The following is a 12,639-nucleotide window of genomic DNA, read 5'->3' as shown; positions in this document are numbered from 1 at the left end:
ACACTGCTATGTATACAAAGATTTTTATTACAATATTAAATTACGTATATTTTTTTTACAAAATTAAAGTATAATTATACAACACTGCTATATATACAAAGATTTTTATTACAACATTAAATAAAAGTGAAATCGAAAGGAGAAACTAGAAAATGAAAAAAAAAAGTCTTTTTTTTTTTGAGAAAATGACAAATTTTTTATTTTCTTTAAGAATAAAAAAAAAGACAAATAAATGAACAGAAATAAAATTAAATACTAAACGTAAAAATCCATGAGGCTTGACTGTTCGAGACTTGAAAAAGATCTGTCACAATCATAATTGGTAAGCTCCTCTTCGACACAAACCAATTCATTGAACTTGACCGCCGTTGGAATCAGAATATTAAAAAATTACATTTAATTTAAGCAACTTGCTGCTATTCATCTCTTTTCCTCTCCTTTCTGTTCTGCTCTTGCTATTTCCATCATCTATTTCATTTCATGTAAGTTTCATAGATCACGACAACTATTTTTTTTTTATATAAATTTTATTATGTCTAAATAAAATTGTATACCCTCCTTCTCTTTGCTGAATCGATTCCTATGTATTATTATTGCAGTACAAATTAGTTTTAATTTTCTTAGTTCGGGCAATTAGTAAATAATTCTAAATTATAGGTAAACATGTGAGTTAGACAAACGATTGAATCTAGATAATTTTCTAAGACAGGATTCCTACATATAGCATACTAGCACAGGATTTTTCACAGTTGTTCATCATTGAAAATTATGCATGCTAAGTTAAGGATAAAGATGAAATCATAAGAAGAGATGACTTTAAAAATGGGTTGCTGAATGAATACAATTGGAATAAGACTACTGGGCGTTGGGGTTCTTGTGAAATAACCTTGGAACAGTAGGAATAAAAAAGGTAGGTTTGTTTTTTGGACAGTTCTCTGGTATAATTGGTTGCAAAGGAAGAGCATATCTTGAACGCTGTGCATATCTTGAAGGCTGTATCTCTACCCTTGCATTCACTATGGGATAGGATTGCATTCATCGCTTTTCTAGTGCTCTAGTCATGATTTGTTTCAACAGAGTTTATATTAATGATAATTACTGTGCATAGGCATAAGGGTCACCCACCATTTATCTACATACCACATCAACTAGAGATTAGGCAATTGAATAGTATATAAATGGAAAGTAACCCTCACCTTACAAGCCGGTTTTGTAGGGTTGAGTTAAACTCAAATCCACTATTCTAAGAGTTGTATCTCTACCCTTGCATTCACTATGGGATAGGTTTGCATTCATCGCTTTTCTAGTGCTCTAGTCATGATTTGTTTCAACAGAGTTTATATTAATGATAATTACTGTGCATAGGAATGAATTAGACAATGTTCTATTTTTGAATTTTCATCTACTTTATCATGTTTTCGATTCTTTTTACATAAAAATAGATGGTGCCATGGTGCATTTATGCTCCATGTTTGTGTTAGCAGACCCATGTCTGAACATCATGAAATAAAACGGGGCTGTTTGTTACATAGATGCACCACATATTTGACTATATAAAAAAGATTTTCTTATTTTATTGTCTTTTTAGGATCTTTGCATTTATTTTTGCGTATAATGTGTGCAACATTAAGTGTTAAGTTTGTCCATAAATTTCTATCTATTATTTCCTATTTTATTTTATGTCTTGATTTGATATTTTAATAAATCTTTTCATAATCAGCTTTGAATAAAATCTGAATTATGATCAGATAACATGTGATAGGCTATTATTGCTTCCTGGTTTTAATTTGTTATGGAGGATGTTTTATCCTCCCCTTGTTGTACTTTGTCTTCTCTGTCATGAATCAGCTTTCCCCAGAGCTTAAATCAATATTAGATGAGCTTGAATAGTTTTATATTGCATCTCTGGAATTCCTTCTCATGCCAGAGCACTTTGGGATTAAAAGTTGGACAATGGGTGAAAAAGATCAAACTTTAACTCACTTGGTAGTACAGACTTGTATACCATGTCAAGAACCAACTATCTCAACAGCTTAAGCTATTAGGTTAAGACATCAATGGTTTGTTATTACACCTCTAACTTGCATCTGTACAGTTTATGACTTAATGGTACATAACTATCTTATATTTTATTTAATTTTCTTCTTTTATTGATGGTTAGAATTTAGAAACATTACCAGGGGGAATGGAATGACAGAATGTTCTGATATTAATGTTCAGTTTATAGCTGTTTTCATTCTAGTATTATTTTTGTTTTGTTCTGTCCATTCCCATCTATCTGATGCTTAACTTTTTCATATTTTAATGTAGTTATGTGAAAAGGAAGAATTCGCTGAGGTGTTTCAATCACTATGGAATCCTGTAATTGTATTGATCCACAAGTGCCAGCTGATGACTTATTGATGAAATATCAATATATCTCTGATTTCTTCATTGCCCTTGCTTATTTCTCAATCCCTTTGGAGCTTATCTACTTTGTTAAGAAATCAGCAGTATTTCCATATAGATGGGTCCTTGTTCAGTTTGGTGCTTTCATAGTTCTATGTGGAGCAACACATCTAATTAATTTATGGACCTTTAGAATTCATTCAAGAACTGTGGCTGTTGTAATGACCACTGCCAAGGTTTTAACTGCTGTGGTATCATGTGCAACTGCCCTCATGCTTGTACATATTATTCCTGATTTATTAAGTGTTAAAACTAGGGAATTATTCTTGAAGAACAAGGCTGCAGAGCTTGATAGAGAAGTGGGCCTGATTCGCACACAAGAAGAAACCGGTAGACATGTTAGGATGTTGACTCATGAGATTAGAAGCACTCTTGACAGACACACAATACTGAAAACAACTCTTGTTGAATTGGGTAGAACTTTGGCACTAGAGGAATGTGCCTTATGGATGCCAACACGAACTGGGTTGGAACTTCAACTCTCTTACACATTACGGCAGCAGAACCCAGTTGGATACAATGTACCCATTAATCTTCCTGTGATCAATGAAGTATTTAGTAGTAACAGGGCAGTAAAGATTTCACCTAATTGTCCAGTTGCTAGATTACGACCATATGCGGGAAAATTCATGCCTGGGCCAGTAGTAGCTGTTCGAGTTCCTCTTCTACATCTTTCTAATTTCCAAATATATGATTGGCCTGAGGTTTCAACAAGAAATTATGCTTTGATGGTTTTGGTGCTGCCATCAGATAGTGCTAGACAATGGCATGTGCACGAGTTAGAACTGGTTGAGGTAGTTGCTGACCAGGTTAGCAATTTTCCATTTTATTCAGTTGCCATTCTAGCACATTGCATTTCCATGCACATGATTTTAATTGCAAACCTAATTATTTTACATGGATATATTTGTCATTCATTATTTTTTAGCTAAATTTCTAGATTTTGGAATTGAGACAAAGTTATTTTTAAGATTTTTATGTTATTATTTCTAATAGACAAGCTTAAGTTCTTTGATATATATATATTGAATTCATGTATACTTCTCTTAAAACAAGAACCCTTTGGGTTTGAAGCGCAGACAATGCACGGACCCACTTACCTTGTGCTTAATTTTTTTAATTAGAAGAATGGGGACAACAAGGATTGAACACTAGACCACTAGGTCATAGTTTAGAGATTTTGATATCATGTAATGAACTAACTCTCCCAAAAGCTTAAGTAGTTAGGCGTAGATACGTTAATGGTTTTATAGTATATTTCTAAATAATTCATATAGCTAATCCCACCTAATGAGAAAAAGCTTGGTGGTAGCTGTTGAATTAAATGATGTACTGTGGCATAGTCAAACATTTTACTTAAAAAGTATGTATTGTGAACCATCATTTTTTGTACGGAATTAGCCTATCATTTGAATATACCTTAAAATTACCTATGACAATTGTCTCCTACATTAGGTAGCTGTTGCTCTTTCACATGCTGCAATCTTAGAAGAGTCAACGAGGGCAAGGGATCAGCTCATGGAACAGAATGTTGCATTGGATCTAGCAAGAAGAGAAGCAGAAACTGCAATTCGTGCTCGGAATGACTTTTTGGCTGTTATGAACCATGAAATGAGGACTCCAATGCATGCAGTTATTGCACTCTCTTCATTACTACAGGAAACAGATTTGACAGCTGAGCAACGTCTGATGGTGGAGACAATATTGAAAAGCAGCAATTTGTTGGCTACCCTCATCAATGATGTTTTGGATCTTTCACGGCTTGAAGATGGCAGTCTTCAACTTGAAGCAGCAACATTTAACCTTCATTCTTTATTCAGAGAGGTGGAATTTTCATGCTAAATCCTGATTTTCAATTGTGTTAGTCTGTCTTCTAGCTGATCATCCTGAGAGTGTTTAAAAGCTTGATGTAATCAAATCTGTTATTCTGATTGCAGGTCCTTAACTTGATTAAGCCTGTTGCATCTGTTAAAAAGTTATCACTCACTTCGCATTTAGCTTCAGATTTGCCAATGTATGTCATTGGTGATGAAAAACGTCTCATGCAAACTATTCTGAATGTTGTTGGTAATGCCGTGAAGTTCTCAAAAGAGGGCTTCATTTCCATCACTGCTTTCGTTGCAAAGCCTGAATCCTTTAGAGATGCTAGAATTCCTGACTTTCTTCCAGTGCCAAGTGATAGCCACTTTTATTTGCGAGTACAGGTTTGTTTCTTCAAGCTTAGTTAAAAATCTTCTGCCTTGGGATATTGTGTCCTTAGTTATCTGACTTCAATGATGGAGTACAATTTTTTTGCACATTGTAGGTAAAAGATTCAGGATCAGGAATTAATCCACAAGATATCCCAAAATTATTCACCAAGTTTGCACAAAACCAATCATTAACAACAAGATATCCTGCTGGAAGTGGACTTGGCCTTGCAATTTGTAGGAGGTACTTTATTCTTTCTTGTTTACCACCTTAAACTAGGATGTGAAGCATAGTAATTTATTTGCTATTCATTGGAATATTGCATATTTGGAATAAGGTTCTTTTTAGAATTTCTATTTGAGGTTTTTCTTCTGATTATGTACTGTTCTTTTAAATTGTGAGCAGGTTTGTAAATCTTATGGAGGGGCATATTTGGATTGAAAGTGAAGGAATTGGTAAAGGATGTACAGTCACTTTTATTGTAAAACTTGGAATCCCAGACAGATCAAATGATTTTAAGCTACCTTTTGTAACAAAAGTCCCGGGAAATCATGGATCTACAAATTTTACTGGGCTCAAGGTTCTTGTCATGGATGACAATGGGTCAGTCACATAGCTTTATTTTTGTACCTTCAACTCTGAAATATGTTTGTTAGAGCAAAACCACTTACCCACAGAAAATAAGAGAGAATACCAGAGAGAACGTAAAGTGAGAAAATTGATCAACTTATTCACTGAGTAGTAACAGTACATATATCAAAATACAAACAGAGTCAATTACTATTTATACAGTAAAATGAAGGATTTGAATCACATTTCTTAACACCCCCCTTTGATTCAAAAGCTTACAAACAAAATACACCCAGAGATTCTCTCAACTCCCTAAACCTTTCAATCTTCAATGACTTAGTCATTATGTCCGCCAGTTGCATTTCTGTCCTGCAATGCTTCAATTTAATTCTACCCTTGCTTACTTGATCCCTGAGGAAATGATACTTGGTATCTATATGCTTACTTCTGCCGTGAGATACTGGATTCTTGGCCAAGTCTATAGCTGATTTACTGTCCACAAGCAATTCAACACCATTATCAACTGACACCTTTAATTCACTGAGCAAGGAAGACAACCATAGTGCTTGACAAGCAGCTGAACACGCTGCAATGTATTCTGCTTCACAAGTTGATAGTGCCACCACTGTTTGCTTCTTTGAGCTCCAAGATATAGGAGATCCAGACAATAGGAAGACTTGTCCCATAGTGCTTCTTCTATCAACCAAATCACCACACCAATCAGAATCAGAATAAGCTACAAGACGCAGACCATCATCTTCCTTTGTTTGATGAGAGAACATAATTCCATATCCCAGAGTTCCTTTTAGATATCTCAAGATTCTCTTAGCAGCTACCAAATGTGGTTGTCTAGGGTCATTCATGAACCTACTTACAAGCCCAACACTAAAAGCAATTTCTGGTCTACTATGACAAATGAACCTCAGGCTACCAACAATCTGCCTGAACAGGGTTCCATCAACTGAAGCCTCATTCTCACTTCTTGTAAGTTTCCCATTGATCTCTGCCGGAGTTTCTGCAGGATTACACCCCATCATATTGAACCTCTTTAGTACCTCTGAAATATACTTCTTCTGATGCATAAAGATTCCCTTCTCAGTATAAGCAAACTCTAATCCCAAAAAATATGATAGGATTCCCAAGTCTGTCATTTCAAATTCCTTCTTCAAACTTTGCTTGAGTGACTCAATGTCAGCTGAACTATTACCAGTAACCAGTAAGTCATCCACATATAGGCAAATGATAAGAATTTTAGTGGAACTCACCATCTTAACATAAACTCCATGCTCAACTGAGCATTTCTGAAAACTAACACTATGGAGGAAAGTGTCAACCCTTTTATTCCACGCTATAGGTGCCTGTTTTAGGCCATATAAGGCCTTCCTTAACTTCAGAACCTTCTGTTCATTCCCTTTACTTATGAAGCCAGGAGGTTGCACAATGAACACATCTTCATCAAGTGGTCCATTGAGAAATGCTGACTTAACATCCAGCTGCCATAACTTCCAATTCCTCCAGCTAGCCAAAGCAACAATCAACCTCACAGTTTCCAATCTAGCTACGGGAGCAAACACCTCTGAGTAATCTATTCCTTCCCTTTGCATGAAACCTTTTGCTACCAATCTAGCCTTGTGCTTAGCAACTGATCCATCTGGTTTGAGCTTAATTTTGAAAACCCATTTAACATCAATAGGGGTCTTGTTCTGTGGTAATTCTACCATTTCCCAGGTATGATTCTTCTCAATGCTCCTCAATTCTTCTTCCATAGCTGATCTCCACTCTTTACTAGTGATAGCTTCATCAAGACTGATAGGTTCCACATCAGCCATGAGTGCCAGGTGCTGAACTAGATCACCATCAACTGAGATAGCATTGTCAGGATAAACTTGATAATCTGAGAGTCTTGAGGGAAAATTTTTGTTCCTTGTCGGTCTGTTTTCCACTGTTCGACATACATCATTCATTGTCTCCTGAGTAGTTTCCCCTATTGAGTTATTTTCTTCCCAGTCAAACTGTAATTTTGAAACTATTTCAATTTTGGACTGTGACTCGCTCCATGAATTAGACTCATCAAAATAAACGTCTCTGCTGAAGAGAACTTGTTTTGTTTTTGGATTGTACAACTTGTAAGAACCTGTAGGGTTGTATCCAACAAAAATCATTGGCTCACTCTTGTCATCCAACTTCTTTCTCCTCTGATCAGGAACATGCCTGTAACATAAGGATCCAAAAATCCTAAAATGCTTGACTGACGGTTTGCTTCCTGACCAGGCTTCCTCTGGAACCATGGAGTCAAGTCTCTTGGTTGGGCACCTATTCAGAACATACACAGCTGTCATGGCTGCTTCACCCCAGAAACTATGAGGAAGATTCTTCTCTTTAAGCATACTTCTGACCATGTTCAAGATTGTTCTGTTTCTCCTTTCTGCAATGCCATTGTGTTGGGGAGTGTAAGGAGCAGTTACTTCATGAACTATACCATGCTCTTTGCAGAAACCTTCAAATTCTCCAGATGTGAATTCTCCTCCACCATCTGTCCTCAAAATTTTGATGCATTTTTCAGATTGCTTCTCCACCAAAGCCTTGAAATCTTTAAAGATGCTGAACACATCACTCTTGGCTTTGATTAGGTAGAGCCATACCTTCCTGCTCAGGTCATCAACAAAAGAAACAAAATATCTATTTCCACCTAATGATGGAGTGTCAATAGGCCCACAAACATCTGAGTAAACAACATGCAGTATTTCACTAGCCTTAGAAGCAGTAAAATTGCTAAAGGAATTTCTGGGTTGTTTGCTGATTACACAACTGTCACATACCTTCTTGGGAATTTTGATAGAAGGAAGACCAGTCAACATTTCTTTGGATTTCAAGAGACTCATATCTCTAAAATTTAAGTGGCCCAGTCTGAGGTGCCATAACCATGCATCATCTGACAACGTAGCAGCGGAAAGACATTGAGATTCAACGGTGTTTAGGCTTACCTTGAAGGTTCTGTTCTTGGCCAGAGGGGCTTTCATGATCATTCTCTTGGTTGTGTCATAAATTTCCAAAAAACCATTGACCATGTTCATTGAGAAGCCTTTCTCCAAGAGTTGGCCCATACTGATCAAGTTGCTCTTCATTCCAGGAACATAAAGCACATCTGCAATCACTGCTTGTCTTCCATCTTGCCTCGTGACTAACACATTTCCAGTACCCTCTGCCTGAATGACTCTGTTGTCTGCAAATCTCACTGTGCTCTTCTTCTTTGCATCAAAATTAACAAGCCAATCACGATACCCTGTCATATGATTTGAACACCCAGAATCTATGTACCAAGTTTCATTTTTATGAGATTCTGGATTGGTGATCATCATCAACATTAGAGGTTGTTCTTCAGAATTTTCTTCGTTCTCTTCTTTGGCCATGTGTGCTTGATAATCACTATGTGATTGACTTCCCCGTTGATCTGTGCGACCTGGTGCAGCTTCACATTCTGCAGAAAAATGTCCAATTCGATTACAGTTAAAACATTTAATTCTTTTTCTATCAATAACCTTTTTTTTTCCTCCTCGCCAATTATTGAAATTCCCTTTTCTATTTGAGCTTTCTGGTTGATCTTGATCAATCTTTCCTTGATCTTGGCTTTGATTGTTTCTTTCAAAGCCACCTCTGAATCCTTTCCCACGTCCTCGGCCTCTGAAGTTTCCTTTGGAGTTGTAACGTCCCCTTTTTGAGGTTTGAGCTTGCAGTGCTTGATGATCATCAGTCTTCACTGAACCTCTTTCAATGAGTCTCTGCTCATGTGCCTCAAGGGAACCTTGAAGTTCCTCTACCTTCAATTCTTCGAGCTTCTTTGATTCTTCAATGGCCACAACAATGTGGTCAAATTTGGGATCGAGTGTTCTCAGAATTTTTTCAACGATCGTTTGATTTGTGATTTTCTCACCACAGTTCTTCATGGCATTCGTGTGGGTTATGATTCTGTTGAAGAACTCAGCTATCTTTTCATTATTCTCCATTTGCATCAATTCGTATTGACGCCTCATCGTCTGCAATCTCACCTTCTTCAATTGCTCTGCTCCTTCATTGCATTTCTCCAGAATCTTCCACACTTCTTGCGAAGTTGCAGCACCTGCAATCTTCTCAAAGTGTGCCTCATCAACACATTGATGAATCAAGAAGGTCGCTTTACAATCTTTCTTTTTATTTTCTCTGTGAAGCGCCTTTTGTGCATCTGTCGAGTCTTTGGTGAGCGTTGGATAGCCTTCTTCGACGATTTCTGCAACCTCTTGATAACCCAGAATCGCCTTCATCTGCACACGCCACCAATCCCAGTTCTTTCCATTGAGAACGGGAAGGTTTGCCGGAAAATTCGTACCAGTTGAACCCATCGTGTCTCGAAAATCCCTTAATCGGAACCTTTGCTCTGGATACCAGTTTGTTAGAGCAAAACCACTTACCCACAGAAAATAAGAGAGAATACCAGAGAGAACGTAATGTGAGAAAATTGATCAACTTATTCACTGAGTAGTAACAGTACATATATCAAAATACAAACAGAGTCAATTACTATTTATACAGTAAAATGAAGGATTTGAATCACATTTCTTAACAATGTTTCCATGTCATTTACTTGCCACTTGCTAAGTAAAACCATTAGAATTTTAGGATATCATAGAAAATTAAACTTAGGTTGATTACTCAAGTCCAAGCCCCGACTTCTTGGGACCCAATTATGTTCTTGAAAGCATGATGCTAAAGAATGCTGTCATTGCTGCCAGTTTCTAATCCAAAGTAAATAAGTCTGTCATCATGGTTTATGTTATTAGAATTTATAATTTAAAAATTACAAGCTTTAAAGGTGTGTTCAGGACTATTGAGCATCATATCAGTGCTAGAAATGTTTAATTTGGAGATTACATACATTCTAAAAAAAATAGAAATTCTGGTAACATTTTTTATTCGTTTTTTCAAGTAATTTTCTAATTGGGCTTAGTTTGTGAGAACATGGACTGAATATTGAATATAGTTTCATGTGGATGATGTAAACTCACTCAAATTTCTAAAACCACACCTTTTGCCTGTCCTTCGATGTATTTGGTCCTTCTTTACAATCGTTACTATGTTTGTAAAGATCCAATAGCTAAATCTAACACGTCCATCGTAATTGCTGTATGACATGCCTATTTACATTTTTTTTTATCTCTTTTATTTGGACATCTAAATTAAGATATGTGGATATATCTTTAATGTAGTTAACAAGAATTATTTCTGAACAATGCTGCCTAAAACAAACTCAACTAAAAGTTAGGTGAAGGCATATGGATGATTTTATATAGCTAACACTTCCCCGTGTACAAGCCATTTGGACTTTAAGCATGCACAAACTCACACTGCTGTAATTCAACTTAATTTAGAAGAATGGGGTGGGGGTCACAGGAATTAAAATCTTGGCTATTAATACAGGTTTTATATCATATCACGAACTTACCCTCCTAAAAGGTTAAGCATTAGGTGAATGCTCATGAATGGTTTTATATCTCTAACAAATGTTAAATTGATGTTTTCTTTACTTGGTCTTCTAATTATTTTGATTATGGCTCATTTGTGTCATGCTTTTGATTTCAATTGTTGTCATCGTGGTATATTTCTAAAATTTCAGAATGAGGAAGATAAGTCCAAATTGTGTAGTTGTTGAATGGAGTAGCTGTGCATGAGGGAAATAGGAAGCAAATCAAGTCGTTGTAGTTTATTGCTTTGTCTGTCTGTCTCATAATTGATTGTGAAACATGTAATGCAGGGTTAGCAGGTCAGTAACAAAGGGACTACTTATGCATTTGGGATGTGATGTAACAACTGCAAGCTCAAGTGATGAATGTCTGCGTGCTGTTTCTCTGGAACACGGAGTGGTCTTCATGGATGTTTGTACAGGGTTAGATGGTTATGAACTAGCAGTACGTATACATGAGAAGTTTACGAAACATCAAGATAGACCACTAATAGTTGCTCTTACTGGAAACACCAAAAAGATGACAAAAGAGAACTGTATGAGGGTAGGTATGGATGGCCTTATATTGAAACCTGTTTCTGTTGACAAAATGAGAGGTGTTTTATCAGAACTCTTGGAGCGCCGAGTTCTGTTCGAAAATGTTTAGGCAATTCCTTAGGTGCAAGTTTATTTTAGAGGGTACCAAAACCTTTGACTAGAACCACATAAATGATGACATGTGTTGATTTTGTCAGAAATTGTCTTTTTTAAAAATGTTTTAATATTTATTATTTAACCCTCATTAATTAAAGGTGGTATCTATGATACACCACTTTAACAAGTGGTGCATGGTAAACCATTAGTTTTGGCCATAAGATTCATCTAAACTAATAACTTATAATACTATTTTCTACTGAATTTTTTTTTTATTTTTAAATTACAAAAAAAAAAAACAAAAACACGTGTTATACATTGAAGGAACTGCAACTCACGTTCGGAACGGGCCGTTCTGATATCAGAACGGGCCGTTCTAGATGAAAAAAAAACACATGAAGAATGGATCAGAATGGCTCGTTCCGAAATCAGAACGGCCCGTTCCAGATTCAAAAATAACACATGATAATTAAAACAGAACGGGCCGTTCTGAAATCGGAATGGGTCGTTCTGAAATCGGAACGGGCCGTTCTAACTACTAAATTATATTTAAAATTTAAGTATAGTTTTTTAATTGATAATATTTTTCTATTAGAATTAGAGGTTTACATTAATTATATGCGTAAATTTATAATTTTAATTAGAAAATAACACCAAACAAAACTTTCTATTATAAACCCTAAACCCTAAACCCAAAAAGTTTTATACTAAGGTCCATAATACAAGACCAAACAATATAAACTCCTATATTACCAAATATATGAGAAAGGTGGTCACTTATGTAAAGCCTAAGTAAAGAGAATCTTAGGCCCACCAAACCCATTGGGCTCACTAAGCTCAGAAGCAAAGAAAAATCGAAAGGCCCAAGAAGCCCAAAACTAGGTTCAATAAGCTTAAAACCCAAAAAGTCTTATATTAAGGCCCATAATACAAGACCAAACAATATAAATTCCTATACTACCAAATATATGAGAAAGGTGATCATCCATGTAAAGCCTAAGTAAAGAGAACCCTAGGCCCACCAAACCCATTGGGCTCACTAAGCTCAAAAGCAAAGAAAAGCCCAAAGGCCCATTAAGCCCAAAATTAAGTCCAATAAGCTTAAAACTCAAAAAGTCTTATACTAAGACCCATAATACAAGACCAAACAATATAAACTTCTATACTACCAAATATGAGAAAGGTGGTCATCCATGTAAAGCCCAAGTAAAGAGAACCTTAGGCCCACCATACCCATTGGGCTCACTAAGCTCAGAAGTAAACAAAAGCCCAAAGGCCCATGAAGCCCAAAACTAGGCCCAATA

The 12,639-nt window shown here is 36.1% G+C and overlaps 1 protein-coding gene across 2 annotated transcripts; it reads left to right on the top strand.

Annotated features, from left to right (window-relative positions):
- The first annotated feature begins 264 nt into the window (after positions 1-264).
- LOC109818978 (ethylene receptor) lies at positions 265-11,477 on the top strand. Of its 2 annotated transcripts, none has more exons than XM_020384537.3 (7): positions 265-322; positions 2,311-3,257; positions 3,904-4,272; positions 4,386-4,652; positions 4,754-4,881; positions 5,044-5,241; positions 10,994-11,477. In XM_020384537.3, the coding sequence occupies exons 2-7, from the start codon at positions 2,352-2,354 to the stop codon at positions 11,346-11,348; spliced, it is 2,223 nt and encodes a 740-aa protein (XP_020240126.1). In that variant the 5' UTR covers positions 265-322; positions 2,311-2,351; the 3' UTR covers positions 11,349-11,477. The 2 variants fall into 2 exon arrangements, with proteins under 2 accessions (XP_020240126.1, XP_020240125.1); XM_020384536.3 differs by lacking the exon at positions 265-322 and adding an exon at positions 331-482.
- The last annotated feature ends 1,162 nt before the right edge of the window (positions 11,478-12,639 follow it).

The sequence above is a fragment of the Cajanus cajan genome, chromosome 8 (assembly GCF_000230855.2).
Source record: "Cajanus cajan strain Asha chromosome 8, NIPB_CcT2T_4, whole genome shotgun sequence".
In the NCBI taxonomy this organism is placed as follows: Eukaryota; Viridiplantae; Streptophyta; class Magnoliopsida; order Fabales; family Fabaceae; genus Cajanus; species Cajanus cajan.
The sequence above is the reverse complement of the archived record's forward strand: the minus strand, read 5'-3'. Positions and strand labels throughout refer to the sequence as shown.

What these genes read in the sequence shown, in the direction of transcription:
- LOC109818978 (XM_020384537.3), top strand. Translation starts at nt 2,352, where the DNA reads ATGGAATCCTGTAATTGTATTGATCCACAAGTGCCAGCTGATGACTTA. An exon ending in ACTTTTATTTGCGAGTACAG is followed by an intron (nt 4,653 to 4,753) that starts GTTTGTTTCTTC and finishes TGCACATTGTAG; the next exon opens with GTAAAAGATTCAGGATCAGG. An exon ending in GGCCTTGCAATTTGTAGGAG is followed by an intron (nt 4,882 to 5,043) that starts GTACTTTATTCT and finishes AATTGTGAGCAG; the next exon opens with GTTTGTAAATCTTATGGAGG.